The sequence below is a fragment of the Rhinolophus sinicus genome, linkage group LG10 (assembly GCF_036562045.2).
Source record: "Rhinolophus sinicus isolate RSC01 linkage group LG10, ASM3656204v1, whole genome shotgun sequence".
NCBI lineage: Eukaryota > Metazoa > Chordata > Mammalia > Chiroptera > Rhinolophidae > Rhinolophus > Rhinolophus sinicus.
The window spans coordinates 107,466,606-107,491,734 of record NC_133759.1 but is presented as its reverse complement, the minus strand read 5'-3'; the positions used below and the strand labels follow the sequence as shown (position 1 = coordinate 107,491,734).

The 25,129-nt window shown below is 41.2% G+C and overlaps 1 protein-coding gene across 7 annotated transcripts in view; it reads left to right on the top strand.

Annotated features, from left to right (window-relative positions):
* LOC109437305 (radial spoke head 10 homolog B) overlaps positions 1-25,129 on the top strand; it is a 34,496-nt gene that overhangs the window by 1,852 nt on the left and 7,515 nt on the right. For 4 of the 7 annotated variants that reach the window (XR_012489894.1, XM_074313930.1, XM_019716465.2 and 1 more), the window contains exons 2-16: positions 382-727; positions 3,951-4,026; positions 5,178-5,246; positions 6,781-6,954; positions 8,536-8,621; positions 9,292-9,412; positions 12,742-12,918; positions 13,888-14,047; positions 14,286-14,407; positions 17,691-17,880; positions 18,726-18,840; positions 19,824-19,903; positions 20,002-20,150; positions 22,673-22,780; positions 23,805-23,948. Coding sequence is in view for 6 of the 7 variants with exons in the window: in XM_074313930.1 (XP_074170031.1) it covers positions 474-727; positions 3,951-4,026; positions 5,178-5,246; positions 6,781-6,954; positions 8,536-8,621; positions 9,292-9,412; positions 12,742-12,918; positions 13,888-14,047; positions 14,286-14,407; positions 17,691-17,880; positions 18,726-18,840; positions 19,824-19,903; positions 20,002-20,150; positions 22,673-22,780; positions 23,805-23,948 (2,025 nt within the window). In the remaining variant the exon portion in view is untranslated. Of the gene's footprint in view, positions 1-381; positions 728-3,950; positions 4,027-5,177; positions 5,247-6,717; positions 6,955-8,535; positions 8,622-9,291; positions 9,413-12,741; positions 12,919-13,887; positions 14,048-14,285; positions 14,408-17,690; positions 17,881-18,725; positions 18,841-19,823; positions 19,904-20,001; positions 20,151-22,672; positions 22,781-23,804; positions 23,949-25,129 lie in introns of those variants that run through there. The other 3 variants (XM_074313931.1, XM_074313932.1, XM_074313933.1) reach the window with 3 other exon arrangements.

Sequence of the window (25,129 nt, the reverse complement as noted above, 5' to 3'; positions counted from 1 at the left end):
CTCAAGAGCACACAGGTCAAGGGCAGTGAGGGGCCTGGGTCCAGCTCTGGGCACTTGGCCCTGCTGCCATATTAGGAGTCAGGCTTTTAAAGTAGGAACTGCCGGCTGGTAAGACCTTACGGGGTAAGGAGCCATTTTTCACGGACAGGATTGTCCTTCTTACCAGAACACTATTTGAAAAGAAATGGTAGATGGTGTTTCCAATTTTAAAAATTTTAGGAACAACCAATGCAATATTGAGACTATTATTTTTATAAACTGGTGATACTTGTTACTTGTAATTTTTCAGGCTTTAGGAGAAAGATAATGGCATTGGGTTGCAAAGCTCAACTTTACAAGTGAAACCCTCAAGTATTTAGAGACATAACTTTTATTTTTCAGACAAAACTCATCAGTGCCTTGAAACAAGCAGATCTCAAGCAAAGGAATCATTTGATACATGTATAAAGTAAACTATAGGTCTTCTAAAGGCAATGGGAAAAGAAAAGAAAAAAGACAGAAAAGGGGATAAGCCTGTCCGCTCTCCCACATCTCTCTCTGATTATCCAGAGCTTCCCAAACAAGATGGCAATACTGCTAGACAAGCAATGTCCGCAAGCACTGTCCCACCATTGGAAATGCTGCTCAATGAACTGGGGTCCAAAAGGGAGTCCAGAGATGATAAACTGCAGAACGAAGATGCCACTCAGTATGAAGAGCCCATTCTGACCAAACTCATCGTCGAAAGGTGACCTTAATGGGCTGCGTCGTCCATGCTCCCTTTTCCACCATTTTTATGCTCTGTTCTCTCTCTCCCTCTCTCCTCCCCTCCCCTCATTTCTCTCTCTCTGTCTGCAATTTCTTATTGTAGCTTCAGCTACCATCTTCCTAGATGACTGTAAAAAGAAAACAAAACAAACAAACCAAAAAAAACCCATGTCTTTAGCACTGTTCTCTGTCCTAGAGTTTTAGGTTCAAATGTTTAACTCCCTACTGGACGTCATCCACTGGACTCAAAACTCTCTGTGTCCAAAAGCAGGACTTGAAACAAGATGAACTGGATTTGAGTCTTAGCTCTATGACATCAACCCTATCACTGCCCTTTTCTTAACTGTGGAAAACAAATGAGATTGCACACCTTAGAATGTTCCTGGAATGTTGCTATTTCTCTCCCAGACATTGGCTTCTCCGTGGGTCCCTGTTCCCATACGCACACCACCCTTTTCTTGCATATCCAGGCTTGAGATTGTAGAACTGTCCTCCCTGCTTCCCTGTGCCTTTCGTATTTCTTTCCTCTATGTTTCTCATTAGTCCTTTATGCATAGACTCTTCATTTCCTCTTGACTGGGCCATTGGATTCGCTTCCTAAAGATTTTCCTGCTGCTTGTCTCTCTTGCCTCCCGTGTAGATTTACCTTCCTAAGACATGGCTCTGTTTACGTTGCTCCCTGTATTAGTTATCTGTCTGTGTAACAAATCATCCTAAAGCATGACAATTTAAACAATAAATATTGTGTCAGACAGTTTATGGGGGGCAGGAGTCTGGGAGAAGCTTAGCTGGATGGTGTTGGGTTCGGAACTCATGAGATGCAGTCAAGATGTCAACCAGGGCTAAATGCCGTTATCTGAAGGCTTGACCGGGCTGGACACTCTGCTTTCAGAGCTGCTTACTGGCATGGCTATTGGCAGGAGGACTCGTCTCAGTTCCTTGTCACATGGACTCTCCCCAGAGAGCTGTTTGACTATCTTCATGACATAGCAGCTGGCTTCCCCAGAGCGTGATTCCAGAGATAGCAAGGGCGGAAGCCACGTTGTCTTTTATGACCTAGTTTGGACATCACCCCCTGTCATTTCTGCAGTGTCCCTATGCTCGCACAGGTCAGCCCTATTCAGTGTGGGAGGGGACTCACGAGGGCGTGAATGAGTGGAGGTGAGACTCATTGGGAGCTGTTTGGGGGCTGGTACCACCCTCCTCTTAAAAACTCTTAGTTTCTTTCCATTGTCTACAGAATAAAACACTTCAGCCTGCCTCTCCTCTCCCAAACACAAGAGCCCACGTAGATTTCTCCTCACAATCCCATTTATTTTTATTTTTGCTTACAAAGATTGCCCTACTTGGAATGTTTGGCCCTCGTTTCAGAATGACTAAATCCCATCCACTCTTCAAGGTCCAACCTTTTCCATTAATTCTTCCCAATAGGAAGTAACTTTCCTCAAAACTTCTCAGACGTATCACTTTCTATTATGTATTACGTACTATATACCTGGTACATATTACTTTCTATTACATACATTTATATTACATACAAATTACTGTAATTTGTTTATAGCTCTCCACTTCTCTGCCAGGCTGAAAATTCCTTCATAGTGGAGATACACCCGGAATACCAAACACTGGACCTCAGGCCCAGTAAGGTCTCTGTTAAGATTTATAGTTTGAATGATATCAGTGGCCATTTATTAGTGAGCTCCTGTGTGCCAGCTCTGGGGCAAGCACTATAGAAGGATATTAAAAAGTATGCAGTCTGGTCTATATTTATGTTTCATGACTGTCTTCATTAACTAGAACCTTGAAAACAATATTGAATAATTGGTAAAAGAAATCATCTGTTCATGTTCCTGATTTTAATGAAATTGATTTCAGTATTTCACTCTTAAAAATCATGTAAGTTATTGTTTTTTCATAGGCTGTTATGCTTGCTTAAGTGGTTCCCTCATAATATTACTTAGAATTTTTAAAGAAATGACTTTTTATCAAATACCTGAATTTTTATCACATACTTTTCTGGCGTCTTGACATAAGCATTTTTTTTCTTCTTTGGTTTGCTGATCTAATGAATTATGTTTGTGGATTTTGTAATGTTTAATCTCCCTTAGATTCTTGGAATAAGCTCAGTTTGGTCATGGCTGTCACAGTTTCATTTGTTTTCCCCCTCACTTACCTCAGAGCCTAGGGATAAGCTAGGTGACAAATCACATATCATCCACTGGGCTCTGAACTAAAAGTCTGGGCACTGTTCTTGATTCTTCCTTCCCTGAAAGCCAGCACGTCAGCAAGCATGTTGGCTGTGTGTCCAGAATACTATCTTCATTTAAAAAAATTATTGTGGTAAAATAGACATAACATAAAATTTTACTATTTTAACCATTTTAAGTGTACAGTTCAGAGGCATTAAGTACACTCACCATTTGGACAACCATCACCACCATCCACTCCAGCACTCTTTCATCACCCAGAAGAGAAACTGCCCAGAATATGCCATAACCTCCCATGTCTCTCCCCTGCCACTGCTCCCTCCCGGCAGTTAGTTCTCCCCACATCTGCTCTCCACACAGTGGCCAGAGTGATCTTTTTGCGAACTAACTCTGACCATGTCATGATTCCTCCTAGAGCTTTGGGTTTTAGTGCAGCCTTTATCACAGCCCACCACGCCCAGCCCTCCGCCTCTTCTCTCTTCCTCCTGACCCCCTCCAGCTGTGCTGCTCTCCTCTGTGTTTGCTGAACTTGAAGTGTCAGGCTCTTTCCTGCCTCAGGGCCTTTGCACTTGCTGTTCCCTCTTCCTGAGATCCTCTTCCCAGGGTTCTTCTCGTAGGTTTTTGTTTCAAGTCCTTCGGGTCTCAGTACAACTCTCATGTCGTCAGCGAGGCCTCCACCCTGACCATCTGTGCACAGTAGCCTCCTCCCGTGGTCGTTTCTTCCACAAGAATTGGACACAATCTGGAATGAGCTTGTTTCCTGTTCTCAGTCTGTTTTTCCTTAGTGAACTGTAAGCTCCTGGGGCAGGAACTTTCCAGTCTTGTTCACAGCTCTAGCCCTCGTACTAGAAGGGGGAGGTCATAGAGTGGCCCTTGGGGAATGTTGAGTGAATGGGTGTGAGATGTACTTCTTCACTCATGTTAATCCTGTATTTTAACCTGCTGTCCCTTGGGTTTACTCGCACCATTCATTACCTTGAACTTTATTCCCTGCAGTTATGAAGGGGAAAAAGTCCGTGGACTATATGAGGGAGATGGCTTTGCAGTCTTCCAAGGAGGTTGTACCTACCGCGTGAGTTACACATTTGGGGCAATGGACGGGGAGGAAGGAGTGGGGTGACAGTTGTAGATTTGTGTCTCCTTAATGCTGATGTGATTTTGAACCCTGATTATATATTTTAAAGTAGAAACGTGGCTTGGTACAACTGAAGTCGTCATTTTAGATTTTGTTTCTTTTCCCAATTTGTATTCATTGTTCAAACAGCGTTAAGGTCCCTACAGTAAATAATTAAGAGTGAAGTCCCAGTATCATCATCCTTTTCCATAAATGTTTTCAGTTTGCTATGTTCCGTTTATTCCTTGAACGGATGTATCAAGGCCACATTCATTTTGTACGTAACAACTTGAATCTTGTCACTTAGGAATCCTTCCTTCTCTGTATTGCTATATGGTTTCATAACTTAAATTTTTTTATTGTGGTAAAATATTCATAACATAAAACTTATCATTTTAACCATTTGTACGTGTAAAGGTCAGTGGCATTAAGTACACTTACCATGTTGTGCAACGACCACCGCTGTCCATTTCCAGAACGTTTACCTCATCCTGCAAAAATTCTGTACCCATTAAACACCAGCTCTCCATAATAATTTTAAACGTTGCATAGTATTCTCATTAATATTCATAATTATGCCACAGTTGTTGGGTACTTTTGGGGTGTTTTCATTTTTTGCTTTTATTAATAATGCCTTCACTTTTTGCCTTTATTATTAATAATGCAATGAAGGCATTCCTACAGATGACCAAAGCAGTATGTGATTCTTACAGGGGAGCAAATGTTTGTGGTTGAGGCCATTGGTGTAAGTTTTAGTGCCCCATTTTCCCTCCTTCATGTCCATCTTCCTGTGACATAAAAACTCTTCAAAAACACGGACACAGATGGAATTTGCAGCCCATGTTTAACGCCTGCACGAGATGGCCTGGTGTAAGTTTTAGGGAACTGAATTTTTCCGGACTCCTCCTCAGACCCTTTTTAGAACAGGGTGGACGCCAGTGTGGTGCCAGCTTGAAGGAAGGCTCTGGTGCCGCAGCTGAATGTGTTACAAGCTTATTCACACAGATGAAAGGGGGGCTGAGGACCGAGACCAGGGGTGGCAAGGAGTTTTACACGCTGTCTTATGAAATCAAGCCCTGGCCCTAACGGTTTGTTGTTCTGTTTTGAAGGGTATGTTTTCAGAAGGACTCATGCATGGACCAGGGACTTATATTTGGGCCGATGGATTGAAATATGAGGTAAAGCATATAATATGTTATAGTTACCGTAATTATGAGACTTCATGGTCAGGTTCCCACGACTAGACATCTTACTTTATGAAAGTAATTAAGCGCATGGGTTTAAAAACTCCACAGAACCAAAGAATATAGGTGAAAAGTAGCTCGTTACTGCCCTGTGTGCTTTGGTGACCAGTGTCATTTTTATGTTCTAGAGGATCCAAGAACATACACATGCATGTACTTGGCCTCTCTTTCGTCTTTACAAAGAAATAGTTTACTATACACTCTCTTCTGTACCTTCATTTTGTAGAGATCAGACCCTATTCATTCCCCCAGACCTACCCTTTTTACTGGCTGCTCATATTCCATTGTGTGCATCTCACTTAACCCACCTTGCTGGGTTGAGGGGAATATGTATTTTTAAATTGATTACTAGGACCAAATTGCCCTGCAAGAGAGTGCACTGGTTTCAGCTCCTACCCACAGTGTGTGAGGGGGGCCTGAGCCGCTGTCCTAGAAATCCCAGCTGCAGAGCTGCTGATTGTGATGGTGTCTATAAACTGTGTAAAACAAATGCCAGGTGACGGAAACAGGCAGGTTTGGGCCACGTGGGCAGCTAATGGGAGCGGGACAGAGTGGGCAAGGCAAGGACGACCTTCACCGTCATGGAGGGGAGAGGCCCAGGGGACCCTGAGGATTGGGTCCCAGCAGTAGTTTGGGACCAGACTTTCTCGGCGAACTCCCTTCCCCCACAGCCCTGCCTTCCAGCCTGCGGCCTTTGGGTCATTGTCTCTGGGAGCTCTCAGGCAGGGGTCATTCTTGCACAGACCACTCACCCCAGCCCGGTCAAGAGGGTTTATGGGCAGGATTCAGGCTCTCAGAGCATCTTCAGGGAGGTGAGTCGGCCTCAGCAGCTCTGGCCAGTGGTCAGGCCACACTGAACTGTCCTCTTTTCTCTGCTGACCGGCTGCCTCCAGCGAGTTCACTGGTGGAAGAGAACGTGATTCTCTGAGGGGTGGTGCGCGGTAGGGACTCCGTGCCGCCCACTCATCCCAGGCTTGAACAGGATTCTCTGGAACGCACCTCCTGGGCAGGCGGCTGACTGACGTGTCTGCAGGATATTTTGATGAGCCACAGGCAGAAAGATGGGTTTCTACCAGTGATCACTAAGCCTGGCTAAGCATCAGAATCCCCAGGGGGAACCCAGGGACCCAGTGAATCAGCCTCCTTGGAGATGGGTTCCAAGAATCTAAAGTCCCCAAGGCCCGGAGGGAAGGCACCACTGCCCCATGTCAGCTGCTTGCTGCTCGGAGCTCAGTGTGCGCATGGCCTTGCAGATATTGTTTTCTGCCTGGGCTTCTACCCAGGGGAGGGGTCAGGTGCGAGAGGCCAGGACATGTGGAGAAGGGAGGAGGAGGGTGGATATTCAGCTGTTTCCGTGGGAGGAGAGACAGGAACGGTATCGCAGTCAAGGATGCGTCTCCCACAGCCCACAGGCCTGGGGATCATGCCATTGCCTTCTTTCTGTCACTCCTACGGCCATTTTGCCTAGGGAGACTTTGTGAAGAACGTCCCCATGAACCATGGCATGTACACGTGGCCGGATGGCAGCACCTACGAAGGAGAAGTGGTAAACGGCATGAGGACCGGGTTTGGTATGTTCAAGTGCAGCACGCAGCCCGTGTCCTACATTGGCCACTGGTGCCATGGCAAGAGACACGGCAAGGTGGGTGAGGCAGCCACGTGACGGCCACCTGTGAATAGAATGTATAAACATGGAGGGCGGGAAGGGGGCTATTAGGGTATATTCACTTTTTGTTCACAGAGTGAAACTCACACCACGTCAAATTAACCATTTTAGAGGAAATGATTCAGGGGCATTTAGTAAATTCACAATGTTGTGCAAACACCACGTCCAACATTTTATCACTCCCAGATGAACCCCATACCCGCTAGGTGGTTACTCCCCAACCTCTTCTCCCAGCCCCAGTCCCATCAATCTGCCTTCTGTCTCTGAGATTACCTATTCTGGACATTTCATATGAATAGACTCTTGCAATATGCGACCTTTTGTGTATGGATGGCTTCTTTCACTTTCATCCATGTTGTGAGTACTTCATTCCTTTTTGTGGCTGAGTAATATTCCACTGTATGTACAGACCACGCTTTGTTTATCCATTGCTGGATATTTGCGTTGTTGCCATCTTTTGGCTCCTATGAATAGTGCTGCTGTGAATATGTCACAAGGATTCATTTGAGTACTGCAGTTCTTTGGGCACATACTTAGGAATGGAGTCATTAGGTCACCAGGTACCTAATGATTCCACTTTAGGTTAACTTTTTGAGGAACTGCCAGACTGTTTTCCACGGTGGCTGCACCATTTTACATTCTCACCAGCAATGTAGGTTATGTCTATTCCCTTTTAAGCAAGGTTGCTGTTTTTGGTGCTATTGTTTAGTTTTTGTATGGGATGATAAAATACTGTAGGAATGATTTTAGAAAATATGATAAGGAAAGAATAATTCAACCATTGTAATCATCACTTTTCTCAGATTGAAATTATTTATTGTGTTCTGTTTTTGTTTGTTTTCTTTAGCTCATAGATCAGTTTAGACATATTGGAGGGGTAGGGGATGGTGACTTCTAGATGGAGGGACCTGGATGGCAGCAAGAAGGAACAAGTTAGCTTGATAATGAGGAAGAAGATAGAAACATACAGAGAGAGAGACAGAGAGAGAGAGACCAGTGAATAAACAATCTGAGGCCGTTCAGTATAGATCCAAATACCTTGTACAGTGACTAGTCCCTTAGAGGAGTCATCAAAGAAAGGCCTGCTGTGATCACTTGTTCTTGGATGTAGTAAAGAAAGATGTCAAAATGGATGAAACAGAAATGGTGTTGGTACATAAATGAGAGTGACCTTCAGTTATATGGAAGGTGCCACTATTCACTTTAGGTGACAACAAAGCAGGATTGCTTTAGGTATTTATTTAATAGTTATGAATATAATGATTATACTGAATGTAATGGGTTAGGGTTAGTCATTCCATGCCCTCATGTAGTTATAAGTACTTTGTTATTAAGGAGCAGTTGATTTATGGCCTGGCCTCATTCCCTGGTGGGTCTTCTACCATGTTCTGACTGCAGACAGAATGAGATGTGATATGATACACAGATGTGATGTCTTGCCTGTGTGACATTGGCTTCTGCATAGTTTAGACTCCTTAAGTTTATATGTATCTTTATCTTGAAAAAAGCATTTGTTTTATGAGGCTTGAGTTTTTTAAATGACATTATTTGTTTTAGGGCTCCATTTATTACAATCAAGAGGGTACCTCTTGGTACGAGGGAGACTGGGTTCACAACATCAAAAACGGCTGGGGGGTAAGATGGTAAGTATCACTGCTCCTCGTTTGGGGTGTGGGCGAGAAGTGTTTGTGGTCCCGAATGGTGTTCACTTAGGCTATTTAAAGCAAAGATGCAGAAATCACAGAGAAAACATTTTCTATATAAACATGGTGGAATATTTAAATTTAACCCCAGTATGATCTCCATGGTGATGAAAACATTCTATAGAAAATATAGAAAAGCACCATATTAAATGATGTCCAATCATGCTGTTTTACTTTCTTATACGTAGAAACTGCCTTTCTTTGTTTCCCATCTTAATTATGGCTCTCTGTGATTAGTTTTACATTTTCTGAAGAATAGTGACACAATTGCTTGATTTTAGACTGAGCTGATAGAGTCAGATATTTTAAAGACTAAAATATTTGGGGGCAAAATACTAACTAATTATAGTATTACAGGGAATTATTTTAAAAAGATTTTAAATCCCTGGTCTTACTCACTTTATCACCTTATTAAATGGTCAGGAAGTTTAATCAAGTGATTTATTCTACCCCCTAAGATGATTATTTTTACCGACCACATGCCCATCCATTGAGCAGGAGATTTGGATTTCTTCAAAGGTGTTTAGAGGTAACATTTAAAAGAAAGTCTTAAAGGTGAATGTTGTATATGAGATAACTGACTGTTTTTATTTATTTATTTTTGTCCTAGTTACAAATCTGGAAATATATACGAAGGTCAGTGGGAAAACAATATGCGCCATGGGGAAGGCAGGATGAGATGGCTGACAACTAATGAGGAGTACACTGGTCAATGGCAGAAGGGCATCCAGGTACCACGCTAGCGGTGTTAGCAGAATCCACCCTGAGGGGGACCCTCTGCTGATCCACAGCCATATATTATTTGGTGTGGCATTGTATGGTAACCTGAAATTCAAGCTCTGCTAAATTTAGAAACTCAAATTATGATTAACTGGTCTAAACCAGGCTTTTTCAGTGCTGTTTTATTATTCAGTTTTCTCTAAAGGTCCTCCCCACAGGCTAGGTTCTGCCATTGGCGAATCCATAATGCATAGACTGAGACTGTTATTTACACGTTGTACTTCCTGCACAGAAAAGAAAAGCTTTATATGGTTAATTTTATGTGGTTTGCAGAGCTAGGATTTTCAGGTGATAGTTTGTGTATATTAATCCGGTAACCAGGGACCCTGCTAAACTCACATCATAGTTGTACTCACTTTTTTGTAGATTCTTTGGGAATTTTTATGTAGATAATCATATTATCTGTAAATAGTCAACTATATATCTTTCTTTCTAATCTGTGTGCCATTTTTTTCCCTCTTGCCTATTGCTCTAAGACCTCCAGTGTGATATTGAACAGGAGTGGAAAGAGCGGACATCCTTGCATCATTCCTGATCTTGGTGGGAAAGAATTCAGTCTTTTATCAAATGTGATATTAGCTGTAGGTTTTTCATAGAAGCCCTTTATGGGGTTGAAGAGGCTCTCTTTAAGTTTTAATTTGCTTACAGTTTTTATCATGAATGGATGTTGAATTCTGTCCAATGCTTTTTCTGCTTCCAGTCAGATCATGTGGTTTTTCTAGTCTGTTGATATGTTGAATTGCATTGATTGATTTTTCAAATGTTGAACCAACCTTGTATTCCTGGGATAAACCCAACTTGGCCATGATAGTATCCTTTTTTATATCTTACTGAATTCAATTTCCTAGTACTTTGTTGAGAATTTTTGTGTCTATGTTCATGAGGAATATTGATCTATAATATTCTTTCCTTATAATATCTTTGCAGCTTTTAGGGTAATGATGGTCTCATAAAATGAGTTGGGAAGTGTTCTCTTTTCTTCAATTTTCTGGAAGAGTTTGTAGAATTGGTATTGTCTCTTCCTCATCAGGTTAGTTGAATATGCCAGTGGAGCCTTCTGGGCCTAGAGTTGTCTTTCTGGGGAGATTAACTCTAAATTAACTATAGAATGTATTTCTTTAGTAAATAATGTGCTATTCTGGTTATCTATTTCCTCTTGAGTAAACTTTGGAAGTTTGTGTCACTGAAGGACTTGTCCATTTTATAGAAATTGGTATAAGGTTGTTCATAATATTCACTTATTATTTTGACATATGTAGGATCTATAGGGATGTCCCCCGTCTTCTGATATTAGTAATTTGTGTTTTCTCTTTTTTCTTCATTAGTCTTGCCAGAAGTATATCAATTTCATTAAAATTCTCAAATTTTAATTTAAGCCAGTTTTAGTTTTACTTTCTCTGATGTTTTTCAGTTTTCACTTTAATTGATATCTGCTCTTTGTTATTACTTTCCTTTTGCATGCTTTGGGTTTAATTTAGTCTTCTTTTCCTAGAGTTGTAAGATGGAATCTTTACCGAGTTGAGACATTTCTTCTTTTCTAATATAAGCATTTAATACTACAGATTTTCCTTTAAGCATTGCTTTATCTATATCCAACTAATTTTGATATATTATGTTTCAATTTTTGTTTAGTTCAAAGTGTTTTCTAATTTCCTCTTGACTTCCTCTTTGGCCTATAAATTGTGTTGAAATATGTTGTTTAATTTCCAAATACTTTGGGATTTTTCCAGATATCTTTCTATTATTGTTTTTATTTTTTCCTTTGGTTTAATTCTGCTGTGGTCAAAGAACACACTTTGTATGGCTGCATTTATTTTAAATATGCTGAGGTGTATTTTATGTCCCAGAATATAGTCTGTCTTAGTGAATGTTACATGTATTTCTGCTTTTGTTGAGTGGAATGTTCCATAGGTATCAGATCAAACTGGTTGTTCAGATCTTCTGTATCATCACTCATTTTCTGTCCAATTTTTCTAACCCATTTCTAAGAGAAAAGTGTTGAAGTGTCTGAGTATAAATGTAGATTTGTCTGTTTCTCCTTTCAGATCTTTCACTTTTGCTGCATATATTTTGAGGCTGTGTTGTTAGGTGCATACATGTTTAGGATTGTTATATCTTCTTGGTGAGTTGACCCTTTTATCATTATATTATGTCCTTCTTTAACCCTGGTAATTTTTATTCCTCTGGAGTCTACTTTTTTCTGATGTGAATATAGCTTTTTTCTTTTTAATTGTAAAATACACATAACGACATTTATCATCTTAACCATTTTTCAGTGTACAGTTCAGGGTAGAGTACATTCACACTGTTGTGCAGCCATTACCACTATCCATCCACAGCACTTTTTCATCTTGCAAAACTGAAACTCTGTACCTATTAAACACTAACTCCCCAGCCCCCTCCTCCAACCCCCAGTGACCAACATTCAGCTTTCTGTCTCTGAGTTTGACTAATCAAGGTATCTCATAGAAATGGAATCATATAATGTTTGTCCTTTTGTGACTGGCTTATTTCACTTAGCATAATGTCTTCAAGGTTCATCCTTCTTATAGCATGTGTCAGAATTCCCCTCCATTTTAAGGTTGAATTATATTCCATTGTATGTTTATACCATGTTTTGTTTATTAATTCGTCAGTGGACAGTTGGGTTGCTTCCGCCTTTTGGCTATTGTGAATAATGCGTCTATGAACATGGGTGTGCAAATATTTGTTCAATTCCCTGCTTTCAATTATTTTTCTGACTACCCAGAAGTTACAGAATGGTATACATAGAATCATCAGGTTGTTGAAAAAGTTGTGTGTGGGTTTATATGTACACATTATATGTTGATTTAGTATGTATGATTGTATGTATCTGGGGAAAATACACATAAATCCTGAAACCCAAGTAGTGGTTACTCTGGAAAGTGGGATTGAGGAGGGGGGTATTTTTATCAATCTGTATGTTAAAAATAAATTTTGAAATAATAATTAAAATTATTAGTATCAAGCTAGGCACTTTATATGCATTATCTTCAGCCTTTACACCCAACCTGCAAAGTAGGTGTTACTTCCATTTTACAGATGAAATCCAGAGGGCTTAAATAACTTGCCTTAAGTCAGAAGGCTAGTTAGTAAGTAGCTGAGCTGAGACTGAACCCAATTCTGTGCGACCCCAAAATCCATGTTCTTTGCCCCTTCCAATGAATCATTGTATTTAATCTATTCCTAATTATAAATAGATTCGGGTAAAAAGAGGAAATATTTTGAGCATTTCTCATGAAAATTTCCTTTCTTTAAGAATGGCTTTGGAACACACACATGGTTTCTAAAGAGAATCCCCAACTCCCAGTATCCTTTGAGAAATGAATACATAGGAGACTTTGTAAATGGATATCGTCATGGCCATGGAAAGTTTTACTATGCCAGTGGAGCCGTATACGAGGGAGAATGGGTTTCCAATAAAAAACATGGCATGGTGAGTACAGACCTGTGAAGATTACATTTTAAAGGTTATGTCAAGCACAGGAAATACAGTAAAAGGCCTGCCATTTTCTATTTAGTAAAGTGCATTATCCATTTTGCATAGGATAACTTAGTATTTTTTAAAGATAATTACATGAATTTTAAAATAATTACCAAAATATCAACTCCCTGTATATTTAGAGGTTATTTAGTTTGTGTTGTGTGTGAGTGTGTGTGTGTGTGTGTGTGTGTGTGTGTGTGTGTGTTGGGGACGTTTTGGTTTCAAGTAACAGAAAATTAGCTTAATCTTCAATAAAAGATAAAGACTAATGTAGGTTTCACGGTGGGTTTGATTCAGCAGCTCAGGGATGTCAGGGTTTCTCCTCCATCTATCCCTGATGCCGCCTGCCATGTCAGCTTCACCCTTACGCCGCCCCTCCCTTGTGATTACAATATGGCTGCTGTGGTTCCAGACTTCACAGCCACATACCACGCTGAGTAGGAGAGAAGGAACTCTTTTTCAAGACGCTTTCCACAAATGTCTTGAGTTTCACTGAGCTGAATTGGGTCATTTGTCCATCTCTGAATCAGACTGACTGTTGGCCCAGGTTTGACAAATACCAAGAGAGTCCCTGTTCTGTGATGGGCATTCTGCTGGTCACTCACAGTTTAATCAGACACATCCTGTGACCTAGGGGTGCTTAAAGTTGGGGAGAGGTTGTGGGGCAAAGACGAGAGGAGAGGAGAGGAGAGGAGGAGAAGGGAAGGAGAATCAGGAGAATCAGGAGGAAGAGGAGGAGGACAAAGGATTTGCACAGTGACATGAGACTCTAGGAACATGACTATGTGTGGACTAAGCGCATGTCTTAAAAACAAGCCAGCAAAAATCTCCAAACCCTTGAAAAAGATACTGATGTACATTTACCAATGGTTTTCTAAGAACACTTCTCCTAAACTGCAACGGTTACCTTTCTACCTGCAGGGCCGATTAACTTTCAAGAACGGGCGTGTCTATGATGGCCTGTTTTCCCATGACCACATAGCGGAGTTTACCAGCCTGGAAGGTGAATTGGTAAATTACCCAGACCTGCCCTCAGAATGTGCCGTCAGGAGCCAGTACCAAGGATCTTCCACCAGTGCTGGTAGGGTGTTCACCTGTCAGGTGAAAGGGCGTTAGTCTGTATTATCCATGGTAATACAGACTAACTTACCAAATATACCTGATACGCAGAAAACAGAAGTTTCCCCTGAGCAACTGCTTTCTTAGTAGGTTTTTTCTGGAATAGTCTGTATCACATTTCTGTGGGAAATGATTTTGGCATGACATTGATTTAACGTTGCTGTTCACAATTGTCTCCTGTATTTGCCTTCATTTGCTAGAAGTTATAAGAAAGCTTGATGGCAGTGAAAGTAAGTCAGTGTTAGGATCGAGCATTGAGCTGGATCTACATTTGCTGCTGAGTATGTATCCTGAGAAAGACCAACCAGAGGAAAAGAGGCAGGTAAAAAAAAAAAGAAAAAGACCTTTGTATTGTGATAAATTTATGTCGTAGGCATAAATATTCATCAGAGTCTCTACAGTCCTGGGAAAATAGTTGATTATTGCTGTCATGTACTGAGTGTCTTTTATAGCCTGATGGGTGCTTTGCAGGTATCATTCTGTTTAATTTCAAGCTCTGTGAGGAAATGGAAGCCCAATAGAGGGCCTCAGTGAATTCCCCAGAACCTCAGAGCCCAAAGGCTCGAGTCACCCTTCCACCCAGATTGGTCTGCAAGCTCAGGCTGCCGCCGCCTTGCTCTGCAGGACTTTCATTCTGCTGTGCATTATTATGGGCTGCCAGGATTCAAGGAACTTCAAACCCTTACAAATCATTAGACTCTAGCAATCCTCAGAGAGAAAAAATGATGTGATTAGTGGCTGGCAAGTCAGAGGCAGCACGTTACACACACTCCAGTATCTTGGCCCTGCTTTGCCTGGGGTTTGGGATGGTTCTGTGAAACTACCACGTTGGGACATCGTCACGAGTGTTAGTCCCTCAAAAGTGCAAGGCATCGTGGCCCCTTTTCCCTTCCTCACCCCTGCCTTCTCGGGCCCCCAGGTCTTTGGGCCTCAGCAGTGAGTCCTCCTTCATCCCTCTCCCTCCCCTTCTCTGTCTCCTGGTCAACACTGTGTCACTCACTGCAAGAGTCTTGTTAAACATAGGAACCTTTATTACTTTCTCTAGTTACAAAAGTCACACATGATTCTTGTAGAAAATGTAAAAAATACAGTAAGAAAAAGTAAAAGAGAACCTCTACCCAGACAAAATATGGTGACCATTTTTCTAGTTTTTTTTTTTTCTGTGCACACCTATCTAGAAATGGGTCATTCTGTTCATATAATCTATTTTCGTGTAGTATTTAATGATAGCTATTCAGTGCCATTACGTAGTCTCCACCAATATAATTTTCAGATGAATATATGAACATATACATTGATTTGACATAAAAGGGATCACATTGTTTTATATTATTTAGATGTGTATGTACAGGCATATATATTTTTGTTTCACATGTATGTCATCCATTTCCACTTTGGAGTTCTATGTCAAAACATGGGTCTTTTAAAAATTATATATTATAAAATACATCTTGACTGTTTTTAATTACCAAAGTAGCACATGCTCTTACAAAAATTCAATCACAGAAATATGTGACATAGAAAGTGAAAGAATTCTACAATTCCACACTTTAAGAATATCTTTGTTTAATGACCAGATAATATTTCATAATGTGGACATGTTATAATTTGGCAAGTCATGTATATTTTTTTTACTTTTTGAGATGATTTTAAGACTTACAGGAGAGTTGTAAAAATAGTACCCTTTCCATATTCCTTTTACCTACCTTCTCCTATTGTTAACATCTTATATCACCATCAAATCCAAGAAATTAACCTTGCTACAACACTAAAACTATAGACTTTGTTTGGATTTCCCCAGTTTTCTCCTGCCCTTTTCTGTTCCAGGATCCCACCCCGGGTTCCTCACTGCATTTGGTCCTCACCTGTCTCTAATCTCCTTCAGTCTGTGACAGCTCCTCCATCTTTCATCGTCTTTCATGACCTTGAGACTTTTGAAGAGTACCGGTCAGTTATTCTGAAGAATGTCCCTCAACTTGGGTTTATCTGATGTTTTCTCGTGTATATATATTTTTATTATCTGTGATTGGAATCGTTTTGTCAAAACGTGGGTGTCTTTTCTTGAGCAGGGTTCTGGAGCATTCTAGTTCCAGGTGGAACAAGTTGAAACCTTCTGGTTATGCCCTTTCTCATCCAAATGACTGCCTTTGCTGTCAGTTCCATATCTAGTCTGGTTAATCAGGGCTTTTTAGGATCTGATGTCAACCCCTCTTTCCGACCTGATAATATTACCACGTGATAATAATGGCTAGATGTGCATGCAGGGAGAGCCCTTGGCTCTGGGCACGGTTTCAAATGCCTTTACGTCCCTGAATCCTCCCAGCAGCCTACAGGGTGGGAACTGTGGTTGTCCCACTTTGCACAGGAGGGAGCTGGGGCACAGGGAGGTGACAGCCTTGCTCCAGGTCACGCGGCCCTCCTGGCATTCTTGGATCACCCGGCCTTGTCCACCACCCCACCCCAGCCTCCATTTTGGGGGCCTGCTCTCCATGAGGCTCTACTCATTTTTCTTTTCTCAGTTCAAGGGTAGCGTCCTCCAGGAAGCTTTTCCTTCGCTCCATCTCTCCTTCCTCCGTGACTGCTCTACCTTCCTGACTTGTGTGTATGTCTTGTGTTCTTTGCTAGATTTTAAGTCTCATGAAGAAAGTTTTGTGTCCTTCTCTAGAACAATGCTTTAGACAGGGTAGACCATACATGTTTATCCAATTGACTTGAATTTTAAAAAGCAGAAGTTGCTGCTAAGAGTGACAGATGCCTGTTGCAGCTGCCCTGGTGGGACTTTTCTTTCTCCATGGTGACCCCAAATCCTCTTCCTCAATTTTCTGTTTCATTTGGGAGGGTGAGGCATGGGGTAAGAGTAAGTGGTTTTGGAGAACGGGACACTTACAGGCTGTAGGGCTGCATGTGTGGGGCATTTGGGGCAGCATAAGGCCACTGAGGACCTGGGAAAAATAACAGAAGGTGAATGGGGACAGAGGGAGATCAGTAAAGCTATCAAGGGGGATATTACTGATTTCAGACTTTCAGCCTAAGTGTGATGTGAGTGGTATGTTTTTGTATGTGTCATTCAGCAGGTCAGGGAGTTCCTTTCTATCCCTAATTTGCTGAGTTTATCATGAATGGTGTTTTGTCAAATGCATCAATTGATAGGATTATGTCGTGTTTCTTTTTTAGTTATCAATAATGATGAATTACACTGATTGATTTTCCAAATGTAATCTCAGGATAAAACCTGCTTGGTCTTGACATGTTTACACACACACACATATACATATATATGTATATATATACTGCTAGATTCAATTTGCTAATATTTTGTTGATGATTTTTATATTTGTGTTCACAAGAGATATTAATCTGTAAACAAGAGAATTTTATTGCTGCCATTCAGATAGGAAAACTATCACATAGTAAGAGAGTAATTTCATTGTCCAGATAACAGCATTTTTTTACCGTTACCAGAAATTTCATTTTATCGACCTGGGGATGGCTGGGGAGAATAACATTACTTCGCACATTATCTCATTTAATTTAGAAAACAGGTGTTTCTTTTGTTTTTGTTCTTATTGGGTAAGATTAAGATATGTGTGTTTTTCTCCTTCCAGGCAGAGTATGCTGTCTTAAGGAACCTTACCAAGTTAAGGAGAATCTACAGCTTTTACAGCAGCCTGGGATGTGATCAGACCCTGGATAACACCTTTCTGATGACGAAGCTCCACTTCTGGAGGTTTCTGAAGGACTGCAGATTTCATCACCATAAGATAGCCCTTGCTGATATGGACAGGATATTAAGTGGTGAGTATTCCTGGTCCTCCACACCTTTTGGTTTACAGGGTAGTGTAACGTCATGTCACCATGAAACCAGCTAGGAAATGTCGAGTGAGTGAAGGCAGAGGCTGGGAGAGGTGTTCCAGAAGTCAACATGTGGGCTTCTTCTCAGGGTGCCTAAACGTCCTTAATCAGTGAACTTGCCCTGGAACATGGCCGTTCCCGTTTGCTTGCTGTTATCTGTGCTGGCGCCTGCCCTCCAACACCAGAACTGAGTGGTTGTGACAGACAGTTTCCAGCCCTGAAAGCCTCCAATAGTTCCCACCTGGCCCTTTGCAGGGAAATTTGCCTATCCCGATCTATAGTAAAGACACGTGAAATTGTCCAGTCAGAAGTAGAAACGATCGGGGGGCCTTGGAATAGACTAGAATAGGCTTCAGGCAGTCTTGGGCTTGGGCTTGATTTCAAATTAGAAAACTCATGCAATAAATGTAACAACTTTGAAGGTTTTACTCCTTTCAGCTGAATTCTGGGAGGCAGGACTCACGTTATCTACTTGAGAAATAAAATATTAGAATGAATTCCTATTTACTGCAAATTTAAGTGTTTGAAACAGACTTATAATCAGCAGCATTAATCAAACTGTAGCTCTGACCACTCTGAAAAACAATGGGACATGGGATCTTGAAAGTGTCTTGTAAAGTGTCTTGAAGTGGTACTTAATTTTCAGGTGGATACATACGTATTGTTCAGAGTGTTCTCTAGGAAAGAAGTACTCCATTGTATTCAGGTCTTTGACTTGTGTAGCTGGAGCAAATAAAATAGAAGGTTCTAGAAAACACTAGGCATCCTGTGCAATTTTCTTGTTTTAGACAATCAGGACATACCAGTGGAGGAAATTCATTCTCCATTTACAACAATACTTTTGAGAACATTTCTGAATTACCTCCTGCAGTTGGCTTACCACATTCATCACAAAGAGTACCAGTAAGTACTACTCTGGCCCCCGTGAGAAGATGAGGGCAGAGCTAGCCAGTCCTCTAGTCATAATGTTGCCCTCTTCTCTTCGGCATTCATCAGTATCTTTCCATACTCTTGAGCTGAAGGACCAGAAACAAAAGTTTTGAGATACCAGCTTAAAACTTTGCAAACCCTTCAGATCTGAGTCATGTTTCAGTGCTGCCAATAGCTCACAGGCTTTTACTCAGAAATAGCCACAACCAACTCTTCCTTAGGCCAGAATGTTCTTTCTCAGAGCAAAATTGATATTGTATCTTTAAAAACAACAACTTTATTTTGAAATTATTTTAGATTTATAGAAGTATTGCCAAGTTGGGAGAGAGAGTTCCTACATATACCCTTCGCCCAGCTCCCCCTTGTGATAACGTCTTACAGAACCGTGGTACGCTTATCAAAATGAAGGCACTAACATGGCTGCGGTATCATTCACCAAATTACAGACTTTCCTAGGACTTCCCCGTTTCCCCATGGATGTCCTTTTTCTAGTCCAGGATCTACTCCACGATCACACATTGCATGTAGTTGTCCTAGCTCCTTAGTCCTCTACAACCCGTAATAGTTTCTCAGACTTCAGCTTTTATGACTTTGACACTTTTGAGGCATATTGGTCAGTCATTCTATAAAATGTCCCTTGATTTTGGTCTGCTGATGCTTTCTCACCATTACACTGAGGTTATGGGTTTTGGGGAAAATACCAAGGAGCTGAGCCGCCCTTCTCGTCACATCCTATCAGGGAATGTGACATCTCCCTGTCTTATTACTGGTGATGTTGACCTTGCTCACCTGTGTAAAGTGGTATCAACCAGGATTCTCTCCTGTAAACTTACGATTTCTCCCTTTCCATACTCTGCTTGTTAGAAGCCAGTTGCTAAGTCCACCCACACTCTAGGAGGGGAATTACGTCCCATTTCCTGGAGGGAGGAGTGATTATCATATCTTTGTAATCACAGAAACAGAAGCCCATCGCTCTTTTTGTGTTTTACAAAACTGATGACCGAGAACATTCATCCAAATGCCTGCCGTGTAAAAGGTAAACACAAAACCAATAGGATTATACTTACCACTGTTTTTTCAAAACATGATTCTATAATCATTTTTTGAATGTTTATTTGTTCATTTTATTTTTAGGCAATTTATTCAACGGGCAACAGGAGACACTCTATTCCATGAATTACATCGACAAATGCTGGGAGATTTATACGGCTCACTGCAGACCACACGCAGCTCCTCCCCACGAGCTTACAATGAAGATGAGACACTTCCTCTGGATGTTGAAGGTAAGCACCCATGATTGCGAATTGGTTTCATGTTTATTGACATTTGGATTTTAATTAAAGGCAAAATATTCTAGCGATGATACGCAAATTATGAGGTGAAGACCTGGGATGAATTTTCATAGCCGTTAAATGTTTCCTAGGTCTCTTTCAGCAGGAGGGAATAATTCTAGTGGTCTGTGATAGTGGCAAGTTGGAAGCGAGTGTCTTCCCAGTTAGGCGAGGGGTCCAGTCGGTGGGCCTCCAGGGGCTCTACTGATGCAGATCTGGCCATTTAAAGGAAGAGGGGGGTGAATGTCATTTTTTAAAATTAGCATTCATCAAAGTAATTTAAAAAGTTATGAGTTTGGAAAATAGTGAGAATATCTATTTTATACAATATTCTCATACTAACTATTGGTTGCTTTTGTTTCATGATACTTTTGATTTATACTTGTGGGAAGATAAATGATAAAACTAAAGGAATTGAATGCTAATAAGGGATAGAGTGCTTTAAGAAATGTAACAGTGTTGTATATATACGAAAAAGTGACAATAACCTAGTGTCTAGTGATAAAAAAATAGGTTTTTTTAAAGCATGTGGTTTTTTTGGATGGAATGTTATACAGCTGTTGATTTGTCTTTTGTTCTTCAAGTTCCTTTGTTGTTGAAGAAATGAGGTTGTTTTTCCCTGTAGATTGGTCACATCTGGTTTTGGCCGGCTTCTTCCTCAGAGAGTTCATTAACATATTTCCCCTTTGCCCGTATTTCTGGTATGTGGTAGAATGAGAGGCTTGATTGGATTCAGGTACTTTTTTTCTCTGACAAAGCCACAGGTGGTTCTGTGTACTTCCTGCTGTATCCCTTTTAGGGATGCTGAGATTCCCCAGTGGGTTGCATGGTGTAGCATGATCCTTCCATTAAACCTTCCCTGTAAACTGTTCTCTAGTGGCTGGGCTGTCCTGACGCTCATTGCTAACATCCACTATTTCATTAAGGGTCCCACAATAATAATTTTCCAATTCTGTCATTCCTTCTGTATTAATTAGCCGTGAATCCCATTTACATAAGTTTACCTCATCAGCTATTTGATTACTCTGAAATATAGTTCATACAGGAAAAGAGGGATAAATACTTGATTTTCCCTTTTTATTAATTTTCAGAAAATGGTCGATATCTTAGCAGTTACTCTGAAATACAGTCCATACAGGAAAGGAGGGGTTATGCTTAATTTTCCCCTCCTACTAATTTTCAGAATAATGATTTGATGTCTTAGCAATACTTAAAAGGTGACTGATGAGCTTTAAAAAAATATATCATTAGCTCCTGGATTTATACATATTTGGTGTGTTTTAATGCATTGCAATCATTTCTTTTTTGATGGTTAAATTTTCTGATTTTTGGCCAATAAGAGTTGGCATCTGTTACCTCGAATCTATGGATTCATGTTGTTTGTTCATCAGTTTTGAAATTTTTCCACTATTACTTCTTTAATCATTCCTTCTGAACACTTTTTCTATTTGCAACTGTAGTTAAAATATTTTGGACTTTATAATGCTGGATCCTCTGTATCTCTTTTCTGATTTTCCATTTGTTCTGTGTAGCTTCTTTACTCAGCATAGTTATTTTGAGATTCCATGTTGTTGCACGTATCAGTAGTTCTTTTTGTATTGCTGATAGCATTCCTTTTGACAGATGTGCAACGATGATTTGTTATCCATTCGCCTACTGATGGGTGTTGGGATTGTTTATAGTTTGTGGCTGTAATGACTAAAGGTAGTATGAACAATTGTGTACAGGTTTCTCTGTGGACATAGTTTTCATTTCTCTGGGATAAATGCCCTAGATTGTTGTTGGGTTATATAATAAGTATTTTTTTTTTCTACACTGCCAAACTATTTTCCAGAGTGGCCGGATCACCTCATATTTCCACCACCAATATCTGCCAATATCTGTCTTTTAATTGGCATATTTAAACTATTTACATTTAATGTAATTATTGATATGTTAGGTATAAGTCTGCCAGTTCATTTTATATGCTCTCTGGTTTAGTATCTCAGAGAGTAAAACTTCTGTTTTCAGCTTAGGTGTGGAGAGGGTCTTCACGTAGACTTGCAGCGAGTCTTCCTGTGTTCAGCCCTACCTGCAGTGTTGCCTGTAGAGGTTTCTCTCCTTCCCGTTCCTACAGCATGACTCAACTCATTCCCTGAGCGATCTGTTCCTGTGCTGCTAAGCCCGCCAGTCCCACACTTTCCCACTCACAGAATCATGTTGGTATCTCCTATCTGGATCATCTACTCTCCCATTCCCTGTCCTGTGTTTATGCCTCTAAACAACCTTTACTGTTATTTCAGAAGGATGAGGGAAGGAGAAGACAGGTAAATACCAATGTTAATCCAGAATGCTGTACAAAATTGTCAGTTTTTAAGATAATCATTTCTGGTACATTTTCTTAAAGTGGAGTATTGATATAAATTAACATTAAAAATATATAACTGTTTGTAATTATCAGCCATTATGGTTTGATTGGTTGTTTCTTTTTATAGGACTTTAAAATGATAAATAAAGAATTAACAGCAACCAAATTTGTAGAGATCATAGCAGATGATAATCCTTTCATTCATGATGGAATTGACAGCAACTTTGAACTTGAGGTTTGTAACGAAGTGACACAAATGGTATAGATCCAATTCAGGCTGTTTGTTTTGGCTTGGATACCAAGAACCAAGATTTGATTGAAAAGAATTCTAACCTAAATACATAAAGCTACATATATATATGTATACATATACATACATATACATATACATATACATATACATACATATATATATATACATACATAAAGCTATATATATGTCTTTGTATTAGAAAATTAGAGATTAATATTAAAAAGAATACTTCAGATGTCAGGAAATGAACAAAGTCAAAAGAATATAAAACTACAATACTATTTCATGGATAATTATTTAGCGACTTAATACATGTACTTTTCTGGGGTACACGTCAGATACCCAAAGAATTAACATTTTTAGCATTTCTTGCAGCAGGCAAGTGCCTCATTTTACCAGTTAGACCCACCTTTGGGCAGGTCTCAGGAAACTGTTAGAGTAGGGACACTGGTGCTGAGGGGTGCTGGGCAGACCCCTGGCAGCAGGCAGTGGCCGGCCCTGAGCCTCTGGTCTAATTAGCGGGCCTGTTCCAGCTCAGACGCACAGGGCCCTGGGCTCAGGACAGACACATATGGCAGGTGTGGATGGTCAAAGTCCGAGCGAGCCAGCGCCACGGGCAGACAGTCCCTGGGCCCATGTATCGGGGCCATGGAGGGTGGAGGGGGCACAGCGGCTCAGTGGGTGACACTGGCACTTGTCACTTGGGTTTACAGATGCCACTTTCCTAGTTTAAGAAAAAAGGCAACACTTTGGGAAATGACCGTCCTCAGTAACATAAAATGTTTTCATCAAAACAGAAAGATGACTTACAAATCTAATGATAGAATATGTATCATAATAGATCTTTTAAATGTACGTTTTATTGCAAACTTGTGTACACCCACACGATCTTAAGCACTGGAGAGGTGGTGTTCTCTGGAAGATAGAAATGAACACTGAGATGAAGCGTGGACTGACCTTGAGGTGTCAGGATGAATAAGACTGGCTCTGTTTTCTTACATTTCAGCTGGTTTTCCTGGAATTCTTTGAAGCGCTCTTAAGCTTCGCGTTCATCTCTGTTACTGACCAAGTGACTAAATCCTGTTTAAATTTTCCAAATGATGACTCATCTGGAAACAAACATGGCAGCACTTATACAGTAACAAATCAGGTAACAAGTAGTAGCTTAGAATTTATACAGCAAGGAATGGTTTTATCCTGGAATGGTTACACTGTCATCAAAACTCTCTTGGGCTTTTGTAATGCTTCAGGAAATAACTGAAGACTTCTTTTCACATTTTAGTTTTCTTTTTTATGTTAGGGAAAGTGTATTTCCTGGTCCTGACCCAGGAAGTCTCCTCCTCCAATGAATTAGCCACAGTGGAAAACCTGTAATTGTAGGTCAAAGTGCCAGCCAGCATGCTGGGTGGACCATGAGATATTTTGTTGTGAAATGTTTTACATGATCTAGTGTTTGCGAGGGCGGAAAGCCTGCCCCAGAGCCAGGATACCAAGGAACAGCTCCTGCGTGTGCACGAGAGGCCCGGTGGGTCCCTGAGGATGGTGCCTGCGCACCGGGTGAGACACTAGGCCTCCCCGCCAGTCCTCGAAGGAGCAGGGGCAGTGCCGGTGATGGACAGAGGACCCAGCCACTAGGGCAAGGGAGACACCGAAGTTCTGGGTGGCGGTTTCAGGTTAGCTGGCCTGAAGGATTTCTGATTTGGAGCCACAAGGGAGAGTGTTGGAGGCCAGCGGAGGCCCACAGCTAGGTAGCTCCTCAGAGCTGCTCCGACAGCAGCCTCCTCACTGTCTAAGGAAAGACTCTTACCATGACGCCCTGGGCTGTGCCCTGGGCTCCTCGTGTGCTGAGAGCTTCTGGTTCAATTTCAGCCCCTCAGTCCACTCCATCAGCCAGGTATGGCTCCTCCCGTTAGAGGAGATGACTGACGGCTTCTCTACGTCATCTGGGAGCCTGGTCCCTGGCCGACCTGGGTGTGGGACTCTGCTCTGAGGGAAATGAGTGTCCACCTTCACCCATGGTTTTATGGATGGCGTCACCACGGACTCCAGTACCTGAGTGTGAACACTCTGGTCCAGGGCTCCTCCTCAGAAACCATTGGGTCAAGTTCACGTCTGGCTTTCATATGTCCATCGAGACAAACCAACCCTGTAATATCTGTACTCTAGAGTATGACTTAGCCACGAAATGGCTCATGAGACACGCAGTGGCGTGGATGAGTTAGCCATCACGCTGGCGAGAGAAGCAGACAGAACAGGGCATGTGCTGTTATGGTTCCAATCACATACAAGTCCAGAAAGTGCAGAGTCACCTGAAGTGACAGAAAGCAGCCA